This window comes from Octopus sinensis, linkage group LG23 (assembly GCF_006345805.1).
Source record: "Octopus sinensis linkage group LG23, ASM634580v1, whole genome shotgun sequence".
NCBI classification, from domain to species: domain Eukaryota; kingdom Metazoa; phylum Mollusca; class Cephalopoda; order Octopoda; family Octopodidae; genus Octopus; species Octopus sinensis.
In genome coordinates this window covers 17,508,536-17,527,494 of record NC_043019.1, presented here as the reverse complement: position 1 = coordinate 17,527,494, position 18,959 = coordinate 17,508,536, and the positions used below count along the sequence as shown (strand labels likewise).

At 36.1% G+C, this 18,959-nt stretch overlaps 1 protein-coding gene across 9 annotated transcripts in view; it reads right to left on the bottom strand.

Moving 5' to 3' along the window:
• LOC115223375 (transmembrane and coiled-coil domains protein 2) overlaps positions 1 to 18,959 on the bottom strand; it is a 354,243-nt gene that overhangs the window by 163,480 nt on the left and 171,804 nt on the right. For 8 of the 9 annotated variants that reach the window (XM_036512410.1, XM_036512416.1, XM_036512411.1 and 5 more), the window contains exon 4: positions 18,827 to 18,873. The exons of the other annotated variant lie outside the window; for it this stretch is intronic. In XM_036512410.1, coding sequence (XP_036368303.1) covers positions 18,827 to 18,861 — 35 coding nt within the window. In that variant the 5' untranslated portion in view covers positions 18,862 to 18,873. The remainder of the gene's footprint in view (positions 1 to 18,826; positions 18,874 to 18,959) is intronic. 9 annotated transcript variants of the gene reach the window in all.

The following is an 18,959-nucleotide window of genomic DNA, read 5'->3' as shown; positions in this document are numbered from 1 at the left end:
TTATAATTTTCTAGGTTATTAACCTCATTTTCAGAGATTAATCCAAACTATGATCACTTTGATCTCCAATCACATCAAAATGCCATAATCCTGAATTTGTAAATGGTCCCAAACTGGATTTGAACAAGGGACTGGATGTTGTAAATCTTTCTAACTAGCAACTGAAACAAACTGCTTAGAGAATAAACATACACCACTGACCTAGTGGAGGAGGATACAATCAGTAGAGGAATGAAGATTACAGGTTCAAATCCATTCTGAGACTATGTACCCATCTAGGAATAGGATAATTCTAATGATTAGGCACTCAACTCACTCGGATTGCCCTCAAAATCATACATTGAGTACAGTAAGTAAATCTAGCCAACAGTTGTGACTGAACAATGGCTAGGGAAGATCACCCGTTCTTTGGCTAATTATCTTTTGGTGATGATGCAGTCGCAAGCACAGACGGAGCCACACTCTTTATCTTAACACTTTTGATCTGGTGGAATATCCTGGATGTAGCACAACTCGAGTGTGAGGGAGAGCGACACCAGCACCTGACGAGTACCCATTACAGCTGGATCTATTCTATATCCCTTCGTCTTCCCCACCATTTCCTCTACTCTCAATACCAAGCAAATCAAAACTAAGAACAGAACCCTCAATTTGGCCATATTGAATATCTCCCTCTCACCCCCCCCATACCTCCACTGCTACCATTCTTTCCTCCGTTAGTGTGAATCATGAGCTTGAATGGAGGTGGACTGTACTCCGGCAACCTTTACACTCTCTCCCTGAGTCTTTGGTCATCATACTCTCCACCCCACCCTCACCTCTTCCCTACAGGATATACTCTAGCTGCCTCACCACCATGTACCACTCCACCCGCTCATATATAATGCAGGGTAGCACTGCACCCCTCCTACTTATCCCACCCAACCACCCCATCACTCTCACCAATCCCAACACTATTTCCCCCTTTCCACACGTATCGTTTTCTGACATTCTCTCATTAACACTCCTTATACCACTTCCCTACCCCACCCCATTTCTCAGTACTATCCATTAGTCTCTACCCTCCCACCCTCTCACATCTTGCGTAACCCCAATAAGAAATGACTCGGACTCTGATGACTCATGCTGGTGTAGGAAGCAGACCATATATAGAATACAAAGGCGGAGAGCTGGCAGAAACGTTAGCACGCCGGGTGAAATGCTTAGCGGTATTTCATCTGCCATTACATTGTGAGTTCAAATTCCGCCGAGGTCAACTTTGCCTTTCATCCTTTCGGGGTCGATAAATTAAGTACCAGTTACACACTGGGGTCGATGTAATCGACTTAATACCTATGTCTGTCTTTGTTTGTCCCTTCTATGGTTAGCCCCTTGAGGGTAGTAAAGAAATACATATATAGAATACAAAATGTGTCACACAAAGAGTTATAAAACGTGTGAATGTAAACATACACACATGCACAAACTCATATATAATCTTAGATGCTATTTTACCAAAGATTTCAGATTCGGTGACCTTGTCTTCCCATATAATGTCCAAGATTTTGTGAATACATCGCATGTAATAAGTATCTCTCATCTGACGTACAGCATCCATGTCACATGACCACCTAGGAAGGGCTGAAGATGCAAAGCCTTCAACTTAGTGTTCAATGTATACGATGATGATGATCTTCTCGATTGTCGGTCAGTTTAGTCATCGCAGTGGTTGCATTACTCATTCTTGCACTGGTCCCAGGCAGAATCTCTTTGGTTAATATTTGGCTCAGATGACTGTTGTTGATAACATGCTATGAAAGCAGGAAACACAGAGAATGATAGAAATTTACTTCAGATACTAAAAAGAGAAACATGGACAGCATCAGCTGCCCATCACGTCAGGCTTTGTCTGTGGTCATTGCAATAAGAGTTGTTACTCTCTTTTACTCTTTTACTCTTTTACTTGTTTCAGTCATTTGACTGCGGCCATGCTGAAGCACCGCCTTTAGTCGAGCAAATCGACCCCGGGACTTATTCTTTGTAAGCCCAGTACTTATTCTATCAGTCTCTTTTGCCGAACCGCTAAGTGACTGGGACGTAAACACACCAGCATCGGTTGTCAAGCAATGCTAGGGGGACAAACACAGACACACAAACATATACACACACACACATATATATATATATATATATATACAACAGGCTTCTTTCAGTTTCTGTCTACCAAATCCACTCACAAGGCATTGGTCGGCCCGAGGCTATAGTAGAAGACACTTGCCCAAGGTGCCACGCAGTGGGACTGAACCCGGAACCATGTGGTTGGTAGACAAGCTACTTACCACACAGCCACTCCTCTCAAATATATAAATGAAATGACTGCATATCATGAGTCAGTATAATGAGGATGGAGGAAAGGAGGGGCGGCAAGAGTGAGAGAAAGGAAGAAATTTTCTTTGTTGCCAAAACCAGATGGAGGCTGCATTAAAACTGGATAAAAATTTAGTACACAAAACAGATAAATGCAAATCATCCACCACCACAAAAGAAAAAAGAAAAAAAAAAACCATCTTGTAGGATGTTCTATGACCCCACCAGCCCCCTTCTGCAAGTTGGATTCTCCTGAATGCATGGCAATAACTTCAATCTTAGGTAAACAATCCTGCAAGTGTCCCCTTTTAGTTGTTGACAGAGTATCATTGTGGTGGCTTTAACAACCATCTACCATTTTGATGGTGAATGCACTTGCCTCTTATCCATTTTTAACTGGCAGTGTATTTATTGTTGTCTTTTAGTTTCCAAAAGACAAACAAATTCTTCAAGAGATCCATTAGGTCCCAGTTTTCGTTTCTTCAGATGACCTTAAAATTCAGGTCCTCCATGGTAGGCGGGCATTCTGCTTTCATGAAGGATGATACAAAGCTACAGATTTTATGGGGAAGGGTTACAGTTGAAATTCAGTTTCTCCTGGAAGCTATGCTCCCTACTGTGAGGGATGGCACAGAGTGACAGATTCACAGGAGAGGGTCACAGGCAATTGAAACACCTTATTATATGACTGGTATTGATTTTAGAGGGATAGTAAAAAAAGCTACTTCAATAAAATCTGAACTCAGAACATAATAAACTCAGAACATTCAACAAAACTTGTCACTGAAACCACTCATCTTCTCAATAATAATAACAATAATCCTTTCTTCTATAAGCAGAACATCTGAAATTTTTGGAGAGTTGGTTAATCAGTTACATCAATCCCAGTATACAATTGTTACTTTTATTTCATCAATCCTGAAAGGATGAAAGGCAAAGTTGACCTCAGTAGAATTTGAACTCAGAACGTAAAGATGAACAAAATGCCACTAAGCATTTTGTCCAACATGCTAACAATTCTGTCATCTCACCACATTATTATTATTATTATTATTATTATTATTATTATTATTATTAATAAAAAGTATCATTATTACTGTTATTGTATATAGGACAGTGAGCTGTCTGAACTATTAGCACATAGGGCAAAATGCTTAGCAGTATTTCATCCAGCTGTACATTCTGAGCTCAAATTCTGCCAAGGTTGACTTTACCTTTCATCCTTTTAGAGTCGATAAAATAAATACCAGTTGAATACTGGGGTCAATGGGATTGACTTAACCCTTGCCATGAAATTGCTGGCCTTGTGCCAAAATTTGAAATTATTGTTGTTGAGAAGATAAGTGGGACTGATTAAAGAAAGGAGCACTTAAAAAGAAGACCGGAAGCACTCTACTTGTAATGCAAGACCAAGCTTTGGCCACAAATTGGACGGTCCATCTTAGAAATAAGCAAGTGTCTCCACTGGGCAAAATATGCAATGGATTTCATGAAATTATTGCCCATATTGTGAATGAGTGCCCTAAACTTGCCCAAAACCAGTATAAGTTGTGGTGACATGATGAGGTGGCTAATGTTCTGCATTGGACACTATAGGAAAAGTGCGAGTTAGAGAGAGGTAAGACATGATATGTCCACAAATCATAGAGAGTGACTGAATCAGAGACTTCCAAAATCCTGTGGGATTTTCTCAGTTCAAACAGACCAGGTTCTTGAGCACAACAAACCAAACCTCGTGACAGTGGACAAAGTAAACCACACAAGCTCTATAACTGAACTTGCATGACCATTTGACCCACAGTTAAGAAGGAAGGCAAGGAAGTTGATGCATGCAATCCTCTCAAATACAAGATAGCTTGATTGTGGATGATGAAAATGGTGAAACTAGTGTTGACTTTTGTTGAGGCCTTGGGGAGAATATCAAAAGATATTGAAAGAAACATAAAGGAAACGGGAATAGAATGTCTAATAGAATTGTCACAAAAAGTTTGTCTCCTTTGCATGGCCAGATTCATCAGGGAAGTATTAGATCATTGAAGAGAACAGGTAGCAAGCTTGCTATTCGTGCAAGATTCCAGGAGCTCCAACAACACCTGAATGAAAAGGATAATAATATAACTATTAAAACCATGCCCATTGAGGAGGAAGTACAGTAGTTTTGGAAATAGATCTGGTTGCACCCTAAAGAACACTCTTTGGATTCAGTAACAAGTCAGAGATTTTGAACATATAAGGAGCAAATGTGGAAAGATATCTGTTGAAGATCTCAGTACTTCACTGAGAAAATCCAGCAAATGGCAATCCCTTGGGAAAGATAAAATCCCTAACTTCTGGCTGAATGCTTTTCCCTGAATCTCATGGGAAAAACTTATACAATGGCATTATACATGACCCCAGGAAAATTCCTCCCGGGCTGGTAAATGTAATAACTTACTCCCCAAATGTGACAATTCCATGTCTTACAACCATGGAACATCTGTCATTGCTGAATACAAATATATTCCCTCCCAGTGAACAAAAGGGCTGTAAACATGGCTCATATTGTTGTAAACAGAATGATTCTAGAGGACTTCCACAAATGACACAAAAATCTTTCTATTGAATGGATTAATTACAAAAATGTATTTGACAGCCTTCCTCATAGCGGGATTGAGAAATTCTTGGAAGTATGTAAGATCTCTCCAGTTATTGGCAATTTTCTGTTGAATCATACATACAAAGAAATGGAAAACAACTCTTACACTGAATTCAGAAACAGATTCTATGAATACTGGTGACATTGACATAAAATGCAGCATTTTTCAAGATATTCTGTATCACCACTACACTTCTGCATGGCTCTCATTCCCCCAAGTAAACTGTTGAATGACACAAAAAATGGGTTATGACAGACAAATGAAATACCTCTTTTACACGCATAATCTAAAGCTTTTCATGAAAAATGATAACAACTGGAATAGCTTTTAACTGTAGTAAAACAGTTCAGTAACAATATTGGAATGTAATTCAGCCTTGATAAATGTGCCGAAGCCACATTCTTCAAAGGAAATTTCCTGAAAATATACAACAAACAGATAGACCAGTCTACCATCATTGAGAAATTAGATCCTGAAAATGATTACAAATGTTTAGGTGTGTGTCAAGGATGGAATCTAGCACTCACAAATGCATGAAAATGAATGAAAAGAATGTTATCTGCAGAACTTAATGACTGAACTTAATCAGAGAAATAGGGTTGATGCAATCAATACCTTAGCTATTGCTGTTGTGACCTGCAGCTTCAACATCATAAAATGGTCCATCAGTGAGATCAGAAAAATAGACACAAAAATACTCAAGTTTTTCACAACATACCACATACATCACAAAAAAGAAAGATATATAAATAGACTATACATTCTATGAAAGGATGGAGAACATAGACTGATGCAGCTACAACTGTCTCTCCATATGGTTAGACACGTATCACAAGAAAACCACTGACTGAATGCTTAAACTTGTCTACAAGTATGAAAAGACCAAGAAACTGTATTCAACGTCAGATGAAGCAAAGAAATATGTAAAGGAGATAAAAATCAATGAGACTGAAGCATAACGAAACAGAGGAATCCACTGTGAAAACGAAAATACAAACCAAATCAAATGGAGTCTCAAAGCTGCAAAACAGGGGGAAAAGTTAGGCAAATGCACTACATGGAGCGACAATCCTGATGTTAATACAAATATGACCCATCTGGACTTGAATCAAAAACAGAGGCCTTCATTATAACAGCTCAGGATCAGTGTTTACCCACCAGAAACTATCAAGCAACCATTTTTTTTTAAATGGTACTGGACCTGCCTGTTGCTTTTGTGGTGCAACCAGGAAAACAATTGACTTCCTCATTTCTGGATGTTTTATATCAGCCTCACATGAATATATTAATCACCATCATAGACTTGGTTAGTATTTACACTGCATCATATACTCTAAGTCTGGATTGCCATATGAGAAGAACTGAAGGGAACATAAAGCCTGCCAAAGTAGTAGAAAATAAAGATATCACTGTTTTTTTGAAACTTTATTATTCAAACTGATTTAACTATTCAGGCCATCAGACCAGATGACATGGTAAAAAAAATGATGTTCACAAAACATATTTACTCATAACGATGTCAATCCCAACAAACTGCAACACTTCAGTAAAAACATTTAAAAAGTTAAGGAAATACAGGGACCTTGAAATAGGGGCCTCAAAAATTTGGCATCTAAGAACAACAACCATACTTGTGATCATCAAAGGTCTGGGTGGCAATAACAAATGACACTCTTCAATACTATGACCAAATACCAGGAAATCCAAAAGAAGCAGAACAACATCCTAAGAAAAAATACGACCAACCTGAAAATACCAAATACTCTTAAAACTCTTTCAAAACTGAAACATTACCAATTTAACAGAACCTTGGTTCTCAGATTCTAGTCCCTTTTCCCTACAGTACATCCTTGTTAATAAATAACATTCATAGCAATACGTCCAACTTGTTATTTGAGGTTTTGAGGTGAGACTTGGAAAAAGCTCATATAAAACAACAACATCATCATCATAATAATAACAATAATAATAGTGGTTTCAAATTTTGCCACAAGGGCAGTAATTTGGGGGAAGGGGATAAGTTGATTACATCAACCCCACAGTTTCACTGGTACCTAATTTATCAACCCTGAAAGGATGAAAGGCAAAGTTGACCTCAGCAGAATTTGAACTCAGAACATAAAGACAAATGAACTGCAGCCACTAAGCATTTTGCACAGTGTTCTAACAATTCTACTAACTTGCCTCAATAATAATAATAATAATAATAATAATAATAATAATAATAATAATAATAATAATGATCCTTTCTACAATAGGCACATGGCCTGGAATTTATGGGGTGGGGGCTAGTTGATTACATCAACCCCAGTGTTCAACTGGTACTTATTTTATCAACTCCGAAAGGATGAAAGGCAAAGCTGACCCTGGCAGAATTTGAACTCAGAATGTAAAGACATACAAAATGGCACTAAGCATTTTCCTCAGTGTGCTAACAATTCTGCCAGCTTGCCATCTTGATAATAATAAGAGAGTATTGTAGTTTGCTTGAAGCATTGTGTATTGTTTGTAAAGAATAAAAAGTTTTGAATGGTACAACAATACATTATAATACAAACAATGGGCTATATACCTATTTCTTTATTACCCTCAAGGGGCTAAACACAGAGGGGACAAACAAGGACAGACATAGGTATTAAGTCGATTACATCGACCCCAGTGTGTAACTGGTACTTAATTTATCGACCCCGAAAGGATGAAAGGCAAAGCGACCTCGGCGGAATTTGAACTCACAACGTAACGACAGACGAAATACCGCTAAGCATTTCGCCCGGCGTGCTAACGTTTCTGCCAGCTCGCCGCCTTGGCTATATACCTGTTGCAATTTAGTCATCCATAGTCTGATGATATTTCAGAATAAAATTCCTTCTTCAGAAATTCTTAGATGGAGTCGCTGCTATAATTGGTTTTCTAACAGCTTTTAAAATTTCTTTTTTGTTTCTTTGCATTTACATAAGGCCTAAATTTGTGAAGGATAATGTACAATCAATTATTGAATTTTTCCATTCCATCCAGCTGTTTTCAGTTTACTTCTGGGTAAGAGCCTTAGCATGCCACAACAGGCTTATCCATACTAGTCATAATCCTACCTGTCCATGCTAGCCAATGGCTGAAAGGGTTCCTCCTGTGGTTCGATGATTAACTCTAGCTATCAATACCTCAGTGGAATTTGAACTCTAAATACAAAGAAACCATAACAAATACCACAAGGTATCTCATTCAATACTAACAATTCCACCGACCCCACTACCCTAGAAGAGTACTTTATTTGGCATGGGCAACCACTTTCAGGAAGTGAGTCACATGAGACATGGCTCAACATTAGGTGGGTTGCATTACTAAAAAAATAAAGTTTTTCATTAGGCTTGCTATTCAGGAAGTCCTACAGACTGTGAGTTGCCCATAACTGATGTAGAGGCTCCTGTTAATGATTCATATTCATAAACGATTACATTTTCTATGTTAAAATAATTTTTTAAAAAATACTACATATTTATACAGAAATAGTTGTTGACAGTCCCAAGCCAATCCCGAATTAGCATGCCTGTCAATTAAAGGCATTCCAATTATATTTTTTTCAGATACAATTTAATTAGGACATTATCTAATGCGTTCTCTTCTTTAAAATGGTAAGAGGTTCATTGGGGAGATCTAATTAATTACTATTTCTACAATGTTGAGTAGGTTAGGCTGAAAATATTTGAAACAAACTTATAAATAATCTATATTAATAAACAAGAAATTCTGTCTGTCCGGGACCCCCGTATCTCAATCTGCATTTGCGCTACATAGACATATACCTTTTTGGAATCAGGACGATCCTGGGATTGAAAATCTGCCCTTCATTTGGTTCTTGAACATCCAGCATTGGGATCTGATTTAGAAGCATTTAGGTTGCTATTTCTAGCAGGTAAAGCTTGGCTGGTTCACACCATCTTGGTTGGCATTTGTCAGATGATGTCAGAGATCAAAGGGGAAATAAGTGACATTTGTTTCATTAATTTGAGATAAGAACTTTAGGACAACTTGGCCAACAGTTGGAATTCAACTTGGGACTGGAACAATAGAATGATTGCATTACAGAATTAATTCCCATCCATCCTTAACCTTCGATCAAACACCACCAGGGCATACAGTCATTACAGACATATAGTCATGCCATTCAGCTCTTCAGTTTTGGATTGCAGGCCCAATTAGCCCTCTGCAGGAGCTAGTTTAAAAGTCCACAGAGAGTGCAGCTTTTAACCCTTCATGGGCCAGCTAGGTTTTCAAAGATACCCAGATATGCTTAAAAGTAAAAAAAGGTAAAAATCAGGATGGTCACAGAACTTCTTTGGTGATAGGGCTGCAAAGCTATGAAGCTTATGTTTGCTAGATTATTGGTTTCAAATTTTGGCACAAGGCCAGCAATTTTGGGGAGAGGGTAAGTCAGTTACATCAATCCCAGTGCTTGACTGGTACTTATTTATTATTATTGTTGTTGTTATTGTTGTTGTTTCTCTGTCACTGAACAGGTTACAGGGTGTGTGATGAAAAAGTTTTGACAAAGAAACAATAATAATAGTAATAAAGCTGAAGTAAAGACCAAACATATAGTGTGTGTGTGTGTGTGTGTGTGTGTGTTTCACCAGTAAAATATGACCATCCCCAAATACAGCATTAATAAAAAATATTTCCATGTTTTTGTTTTCAACTAAAATAGATATTTATGCTAATAACACCTACATTATTAACCTGTGGCAAGAAGAAATGCCACATAAAAGCAGAGGAAAATAAAGAAATAAAAACACAAAAGGTAATATACTGTGTTACATCAAGATATCTTTCAATAACTCAAAAGTGTTGTTTACTTAACTGACGGAATTTTTATCTCATTATTGTTGATTGTTGATTTTTATATCAGTATTATGCAACTGTTTGAACGTAAATAAATTATTTTGCAAGGTTAATCCTGGAATGACTTTCAAGTTGCAATTGATTGAATCATTAATTACATCAGTTAATGATTACTGAGATATTGTCTGCATTGGTTAATGTATTTATGTTTTCCACCAACCTCTTTATTTTTCTGCTGCACTACACCATCTCACCTTTTAATAATTTCTGCCACATGGTTATTATTGCTAGCCCCCTGGGGACGTGAAATAGAAGCTAACAAGAACTGAAGAGACCCACCCATTCAGACTTACAAACCCATTAGATTATTTACAAAACATCTAAATATGAGGGTTCATCAAAATACTTTTTTTTTTTTTTCCTGTGGTGATAGTCGGGCGACAGCGAGAAAACAAAGAATTTTTAGAATAATTTATCAAATGCATATATTAGTGACACACAATGGGCTCAGAGCTAGAGGTGGCAGGGATTTATCTCCCCACTAGCAATATAAATAAGAGAGCATTTTGCATCAGAAAGTCAATGAGAGTCTCTCTCATGTGATCTGCCACAGTATAGTTTATTCTTACAGAACAGCCACATTTAAATGGGTGGGAGGGTCAAATGTTTGATAGTTAAAATGAGAGGTATGACTTCACACTATATATGGTAATAGATTGAATTTCATTTGAGGTATAAAAAAAACATACAGGTGAGAACTGTCAATACCACACCTGTGGAAACTTAAACAAGAATTAGAAAAGTTATGTAAGCCTAGCTGTTAAACTTGAACTCTTTTACACGACTAAAATGTGTATACATACATGGAACTGAATTTAATGTATATATATATATATAAATATATTTGTTAGTGAGATACTTTAAAAACAGCTTAAAAAGAAACCCAATTGAAATCTCATATTAAGAAATCAATTTTTAAAAATGTGCAATTTTGAAAAATCCTAAGCTAAATCAATGAAATTTCATTCATAATAAAAATACAATCTGTACTCAAGAAAACCCACCCACCACAACAGAATTGAGGGCAAGACTTCCTTTTGTACCTACCCTGCAAACACCCATTAAAAAATTTTGTTTTTCTACACAAACCCACATTTTCGGCTAAGGAGAATACGAATCAACAAAAAAAAAAAAAATTGGCAAAAATCAGCATGTTGAAATTACCCCTCTCCCTTAATTTCTTCATTTTTAATGTTTTTCAGAATTTTTTTTTGTCAAAATATGCGGAAAAATACAGAGATTATGATTTTGAAAAAAATTTCCAAACATTTTTGTAGTTAGGGTTACGGTTTTGGGGTTAGGGCTTTAGGGTTTGGGTTAGGGTTTTAGGGTTAGGGGGGTTACGATCAGGGTTTTAGGGTTAGGGAAAAAAAGTGAAAAATGAAGAAATTAGGGAATGGGGGAGCGAAATTTCAAAATGCTGATTTTTTGCAATTATCTGGAATCTCCATATCTGAAAATGCTGCGGGAGGAAGTCTTTCTGAAATGAGATCCTAAAACCAAGGTGCCTCATAAAAAGCACCCAGTACAGTCTGTAAAGTGGCTGGTATAAGGAAGGACATCCAGCTTTAGAAACCAAGCCAAAACACAATTTAGAACATGGTAGAGCCCCTGGCCTTGCTTGTGCCTGACAAGCATGGAAAATAGACAGTAAATGTTGATAATGATGATGAATCTAATGAAGTGAAAATTAATGTGGATGTTGCAAGAGAACCAACTCTACTAAACACAAAGTTTATTCTTAACTAAGAGCCAATAAGGCATTTCATGGGAAAGGCCTTGCAGATTTTTGTCTAATACACAAAACTGCTACACACTATATTGTTTGATCATATAGAAATAATGTCTGATGCTGGTCAAAGAAACGCATGATTATGAAGAATGAAACCATCTGTTTTATAATAAAACAAACACTCTAAAACAAGTTAAATGTCATCCTTAAATGAGTAGTTAAATGCTTTTTACACAACTCTTTATATACATTAGAATACTTTTAACATTGACATGTGTGATAGAGTTTTATAAATATATTTCAAAACAGAATGCTCCAAATGTCATCAGCAACAGTGCTGGTGACAACGATATTATTTTATCACGAGTGGACTGAAGTCATTAAAGCTGTAAGTTGATAAAAGAAGAATAATGACCTTTCTTTGTGAACAAAGGTTACTGCGTGTGTGTGTATGTGAGATAGAGAGAATGAAATAGAAGGAAAGTTGAATGATAAACAAGAGAGAATGATAAAGAAAACAATTTTCATTGAACAAGCATTTCACTGATATAATAATAATAATGTTCGTCCTTCGGGTTCGAAAATGACCATTGACATCATTTGGTGCAATTGCTGCTATGAGACCGGAGGTGGCTGATGAGGCCTATCCGGGCAAGAAAGTCCCTCCCACAGGTGGGGCAGAAGTGGGTAGGGGCTGTGCTATTGGTGCAGGTGGCTCTGGCTTTCCGCATCTGGTATATTTCTTAGAAGTATGACAAGTGTGAATTTGTTACTGGATAAGCTTTAACAATCTTATTAACACTACAATTGTATCTCTAAAGATAATAAAATCTGAAGGGCAGTGGTTGAGTAAGTTGGTGGTTGAGAAGGACCTGTACTTTTTTCAGCACCGTGTTGAAGCATTTAAACATTGCTTGGATTACTAAAATTGTAACGAATACATTGGTTTCAAATTTTGGCGCAAAGCCAGAAATTACATCGGCTCCAGTCTTCAACTGGTATTTATTTTATTGACCTCGAAAGGACGAAAGGCAATGTTAAACTAAGTGGGATTTGAACTAAGAACATAAAACCAAACAAAATGCCACTAAACATTTCGCCCAGCATGCTAATGATTCTGCCATCTCACCACCTTCACTATAATGGATAGATTAACTGATATGATGCACTACTTATGAGGTCCTCAATTAGGCTTTCAACAGATGAATGAATTATGGGATTCATAACTGACACTATCACAAGCAAAAATTGGTGACGAAACTGCTAGTTTGGATAACTTAGGTGACATTAAACCAAACACTTCTCTGGTAGGGTACTGATCAAGGGCTGATATTTTGTCTGGAAATCCAAGAGGCTAAAAATGATGAGTGGGGCAAATAAGTAGGTGCACAGGTAAGTAGTAAGTATATGGGAAGAGAGAATTGTTATAACTTTGCTTTGGGTAGATGGGGTGAGTCTTCTGATATGAAATCAATATTACTTGTAAGAGACATTATTAAAAAGCAAAAAAAATCAATCATGGTGAAGAGGAAAATGACACCAAAATGAACTTGTCGAAAATTTTTGAAATCACAACACCAAAACAAACTTCTTGCATAAACCAGGGGTTGAAACATGTATTACAATGATTAGTAGAAAACAGAATTTGGAGGTAACAATATATCAACCCTTTAGCATTTAAACTGGCCACACCCAAACTAAATATTCTACCTACTTTATGTTCAAACTGGCCATATCCAGTATGTCACACTTACCCTACAATGTCATTCTAAAAATAAACAATCACATCATTGAAATCTCAAATCTACAAGATAATGTAGGATTAATTCATAACGATATAAATAAACAAACATTACATTTGACAGAGCAATCTGAATACTAAAGGGTTAGATATTTTACCAGCTTTATGTTCGAACTAACCAGACCCAGCCCCTCACATCTGCCCTACAATATTATTCTAAAAATAAATAATCACATCATTGAAATTTTGGAGCTTTGAGATAATGCATGATTAACTGAGAACAATCTGGATAAAATAAGTATTACATATGACAGGGTAATCTGAATGGTAAAGAGTTAAGGTTGAGGGGAGAAGAATATTTAACTATTTTCCAAACTTAATATTTAAGAAAAACCCTTATTATAATATTCTAATTTCCAAATTAATTGACTGCTAAGATTTCTCAATGTAAAAATGACAACAAAAGTACTAGACCCTCTGACAGATCTTGTCTCTCTCAAATTCTACATAGAACTCACATATGTTCTTTGTTCTTTTTGTTTTAGCCATGATAGCTAAGGTCATACTGGAGCACCCTCTTCAAATGTTATATATACATTACCTTTTTTCTGTTTACTGCCAACCTTCTTTGCTTAGTTTGTCTTTCTGTCCTTACTTGACAAGACTACATCAATTTCTCAGGCTTGCCTCCAAATAATTTCTTCTATAGTCGGACTTTTTATTTTGTACATTCCCATAATAAAGTGCCCTATTGTTTTCAAATATGAAAGTCATTTGTTGTTTTTGAGTCTCAGTCATCTATAGAAGGGAATGATAACCTTAATGTAACAAAATTATCAGCTTTTTAAAGTCTAAATTAACAACAACCCTAACTTGTTTGATGTAGTAAGCCAAGAAGTTTTAACCAATTTCATGAAAAGCAATAGAAAATGAGTCAGGTCTAATTAAAATTTATTACCTCCACCAAGGAAGGAGGTTATGTTTTCATTGGCATTGGTTTGTCTGTCTGTGTGCAAAATAACTCAAAAAGTTGTGAACGGTATTTGATGAAATTTGCAGGAAAAGTTGGTAATGACACAAGGAACAGATGATGAAATTTTGGTAGTGATCTGGGAATTTTTATAGATTCTTGAAGGATTTTTCAATTGTTATATTTACTTTACATGAAGTATTAAAATGTTACGTTCTTTGATTATCTCCCTTGAAAACACATTCATCGTTTCCACTTAACCTATGGTGGTGTTGCTGTTTCCAAAGTTTATTTTCGTTTCTCTATTAGTAATTTTACTCGCGTATCTCTCTTAAAATGAGCTGCTTGGCGGAGGTCTGCGGAGGATGATATGACAAGCCTTGACTATTGGGATCGACACAGCTGCTTGGCGGAGGTCTGCGGAGGATGATATGACAAGCCTTGACTATTGGGATCGACACAAAAATCTCAGGCTTTGCTCCCTCCACCGCTGCTGTGAAACTAGCTTGCTGTTGTCATTGATGTATTATAACTGCTTCAGATGATTCCTGTTTTTAAAGGGGGTTTTTTTACCTTAAAATCATATGACTGTGTTATTTTTTTTTTTACCACTGCCAAGCAGGTTATGTTTTTGCTGGCATTGGTTTTGGAAATTAGGCAATCTTCAGCATGCGTGTATATGGGTGGATATGAGTTGCTTGGCAGAGGTCTGCACTCTCTGAGTGCTTTTCTAGTTCAAGTTATGCCATCATCACTAAATATGTAAATGCTGGCCCTTGGTTATAACTTTTATAACAGTTTTGTTATTGTTTTCACAAGATCCCCTCATCAGTGTTCTTATACATGCATTTGTCCATGCTGGCATGAGTTGGATGGCTTTTTCTGAGTCCATGTTTTTACAGCAAGATGCCTTTCCAGTTGCCCACCCTTTCGCTACCCCTTACAATACATAGGACAATGGTGTACTTATTCTAAAAAAGATATAATCTATGTTAACGTTATTGTTGCTTAGGCCCAGGAAGGCACTGATCGTGTGAAGTCATGATCAAAGGTTTTCAAGCTACAATCATCATCATCTACTTTTTAAGGCACAGTATATCTAGGGATGTCTTATCCAATGTATTTTTTTAAGTAGTCCCATGATTTGAGAAAAATTTGGTGACTATTTTAGCAAATCAACCGTTCAGAAATCACAATCTTGGTGCCAATGAGCAAATGTTTAGAAAGAGAAGTAGCTAAATCCTGTAGAAAAATTCACCGATAGATATTTACTAGATAGCAGCTGTTTCTATCGCAAGCATGATATATAAACACTTGCTAGATTACTGTATAATTAGAGGAATCAACATATAAATGGGTAATTGCTTCTATTATCTCCAGCAAAATGGAAAACACAGAAATTGTGAGGTTTATACCTTCCTTAAAACTATTTATTTAAAACTAACAATGTAAGCAAAATGAAACCATTCTAACGGAGGAGTGAAACCAATTTGCAGAATGAAGTGATTATTCACCATCACTCTGCTTCACATGCCAACATATTATCCTACAATTATTCGAGAGATTGCCTACGATCAAAGCCATTCCAGGTAAAGCCAATCACTTCTGTGAGCGGCATCAAGAATGACATTATTGAATAGGTTCTCTGTTCTAAGCTGGCAGGGTGTTTTAAGGGGTAGATTTTGGATGTTATTTCTAGCAGCTCAAGGACCCACATAGAGGCTCCCTCATGAGTTGGTCTCTCTGACCTGGTGGTTTAGCTACATGCAAAGTAATATCCTATTCTTACCTGAGGGGTCAATATAATACTTAATGTCCTAGATGAAAGTTGACTTGTACTACAGAACAATATGTAAAGCTTGTAAACAAGATAAACATTTGACGCCGTAACTATTAATATGAAATATTTATTATAACAACCACACAAATTAGAGTACCAACAATTTAAAACACTATACTCATTTATTAAAAACTAATTGATGACTATCAATAAACTTACAGGGCTAACTAATTCACCAATGAGTCAAAGAGATGGGGAAACTCTATGGTTATGCAACCAACCAGAAATTACAAATTTCCATCAGATTACATTCCACTGACTTCAAACGGATAAGTGATGTGTATCGAGTTTAATGCAATCCACCTTAACCCTTTTGATAGCAACCCAGCTGAAACTGCCATTGGTTCTAGGATACAATTTCCCAGTTTTAAAGATGTCTAAATTAAAGTCTTCCACTAGAATTTCATGTTAATTTATGTTCCAAACACTGGCCTAATAATGGCTTCAAATATTGGTATGAGGTCAGCAAGCTTGAGGTAGGGGATAAATTGATTCCATCAACTCCAGGGTTCAGCTGGGACTTATTTTATCAAGCCCTAAAAATGAAAGGTAAATTTGACCTCAGTGAACTTTGAACTCGGGACAAAAAAGATAAATGAAATACCACTAAGCATTTTGCCCAGCATACTAAGTTCTGCTAGCTCACTGCCTTACACAGTTATTTTATTAAATCCTTAATTATTTTCAAAAATTAACTGAAACAAAGGCAGTATGCTTCAACAGAAATATTGTAACAGAAGAGTTTGAACAAAGACGGAATGATCACAATGTGAATACCTTTGAACAAAGGATTGCTCAAACAAGGCTAGTCAGGTAGTGAACAATACCATCAACACTATCACCAAAGATTCTTCAAGGAGAGTAATCCTGTATTATTTAACCAGTGGTATGTTTTCATTGCATTATGGCTTGGACCAATTAAATGTAGTACTGTTTGACTAAAATAGACATGTATATTGGTTTCAAATATTGCCACATGGACAGCAACTCTGGGGGAGGGGACTAATCAATTACATCGACCCCAGTGTTCAACTGGTTCTAACACTAGTTCTAATGTAGTACCGTTTGACTAAAATAGACATGTATATTATCAACTAGTGATAAAAACATGAATGCATTTTGCACCAAAAAGCCAAAAGGAGAGTCTCTCTCATACTAACGACTGAAATATAGTTTGTTCTACAAGAGCATCCACATTTAAGTTGGGATAAATATTACCTCTAAGAGAGACATATTTAGGAGTTCTGTTTTGAGTCTAGTCCAATTCTAAGACAAAAATGAAGGTTAACAAATGTACGGTACTGTATATAATACTTATACATGCACTGACCAGCAAATATGAATGATGCTTTTATAAGAAGTCTTATTTACCATACTACTTATTGGAAGCAGATACCATTCTTATTATATTGGTCAAAGAAAATGTGACCTACAAAGATTGTTGGAACATATGACAACAGCAACAACAACAACACTGACCGATGTCAGTACAGTTTTCTATTTATTACATGACAGACAATAATAGGGCACAAAGACAACAGATGTTTCACAAGCAAATTCTCTGATGATACATGGATGTAAGGGGGAGGGTGGCGGGATATAATGCAATTATCAAAAAAGATATGAAACCAATGAAGACAAATAAAAGTAAACAAAAAAAATACTGACATGCATATACTGACATTTCAGGAATAAATCTCAATAAATAACAAGGAATACAGGTATGTATTAGCTTATAACTCCTTCTCCCATTTGCAAATATTATTAGTAACCAAAATATTGTTAACATGTCTCTTGGAAGTAGGTAAGCCTTCATAGAAGCAAGTTAGAATTCAGCCTAAAACTAAAATCTAATATATGCCAAATCCCGCTAAAGTACCATAATAATATTTCTCACTGTAAAAGTTTATGTTTAAACTAAGCAACTCATTCATTTTAATATAGCAGATGAGAAGGATTTATCAAATATGTTTTTTTGGATTTAACAAATATATATATATAAAAGAAAGTCAAAATGCAAAGCAAAATAGGAGAGGAAAAAAAAAAAACTTGGAACTAGTGTATTTTATTTACCTGATATCTGTAAAAGCACATTGGAGTCATAAATATCTTTTGAAATTTTTTATATTAAGCTACTAAAAAATCAGACATGGAAATAGAAATATAAGCTAATTCTATGAATCTACAAGAGGCAAAAATTCCAAAGAGTTATTGTGGTTAGTAAAAATAAGAAGAAGAGATGTATTTTAAAAGTTATTTTTAAGTCAAACCATTAAGTTGCACACAAATTCACACAGATGAGTACAAGGGAAGGATTACTTGAAGAAAAGGATTTTGAGACTAAAAGTGTAGCAGAGGAATTACTATTCCACTGATTGAATTAAATCTGATCTCAGAATTCTTTGCTCATTATTATTATTATTATTTGTAACAATTGTCAGAGAAGCAGGCAGAATAGCTTGGAGCAGGTGAGGTTTAGGGTTAGGGTTAGGGTTAGGTAGGATTCGATGCAAAAGCCAAATGTTGCATGAAATGTTGCAAGCATTTACATGCAATAGTAGATGAAGCAAACCGAATTGGGGGGTTGGTATAAGGGGTTGTGTGTGTGTATATATATATATACATATATACATATAAAAGAAGCGATAGTTTTATTATTACGCACCTGATTGTTATGGGGAGACTAGTACGTCTGATCATCCCAAGTGGCAGCTACATTTTTAAGCACAAGAAAGAAAATAATAACGGGTCAGAAAGAAAAAAGGGTCAGTTATTACTAAATTTTGCATGCAAGGCTA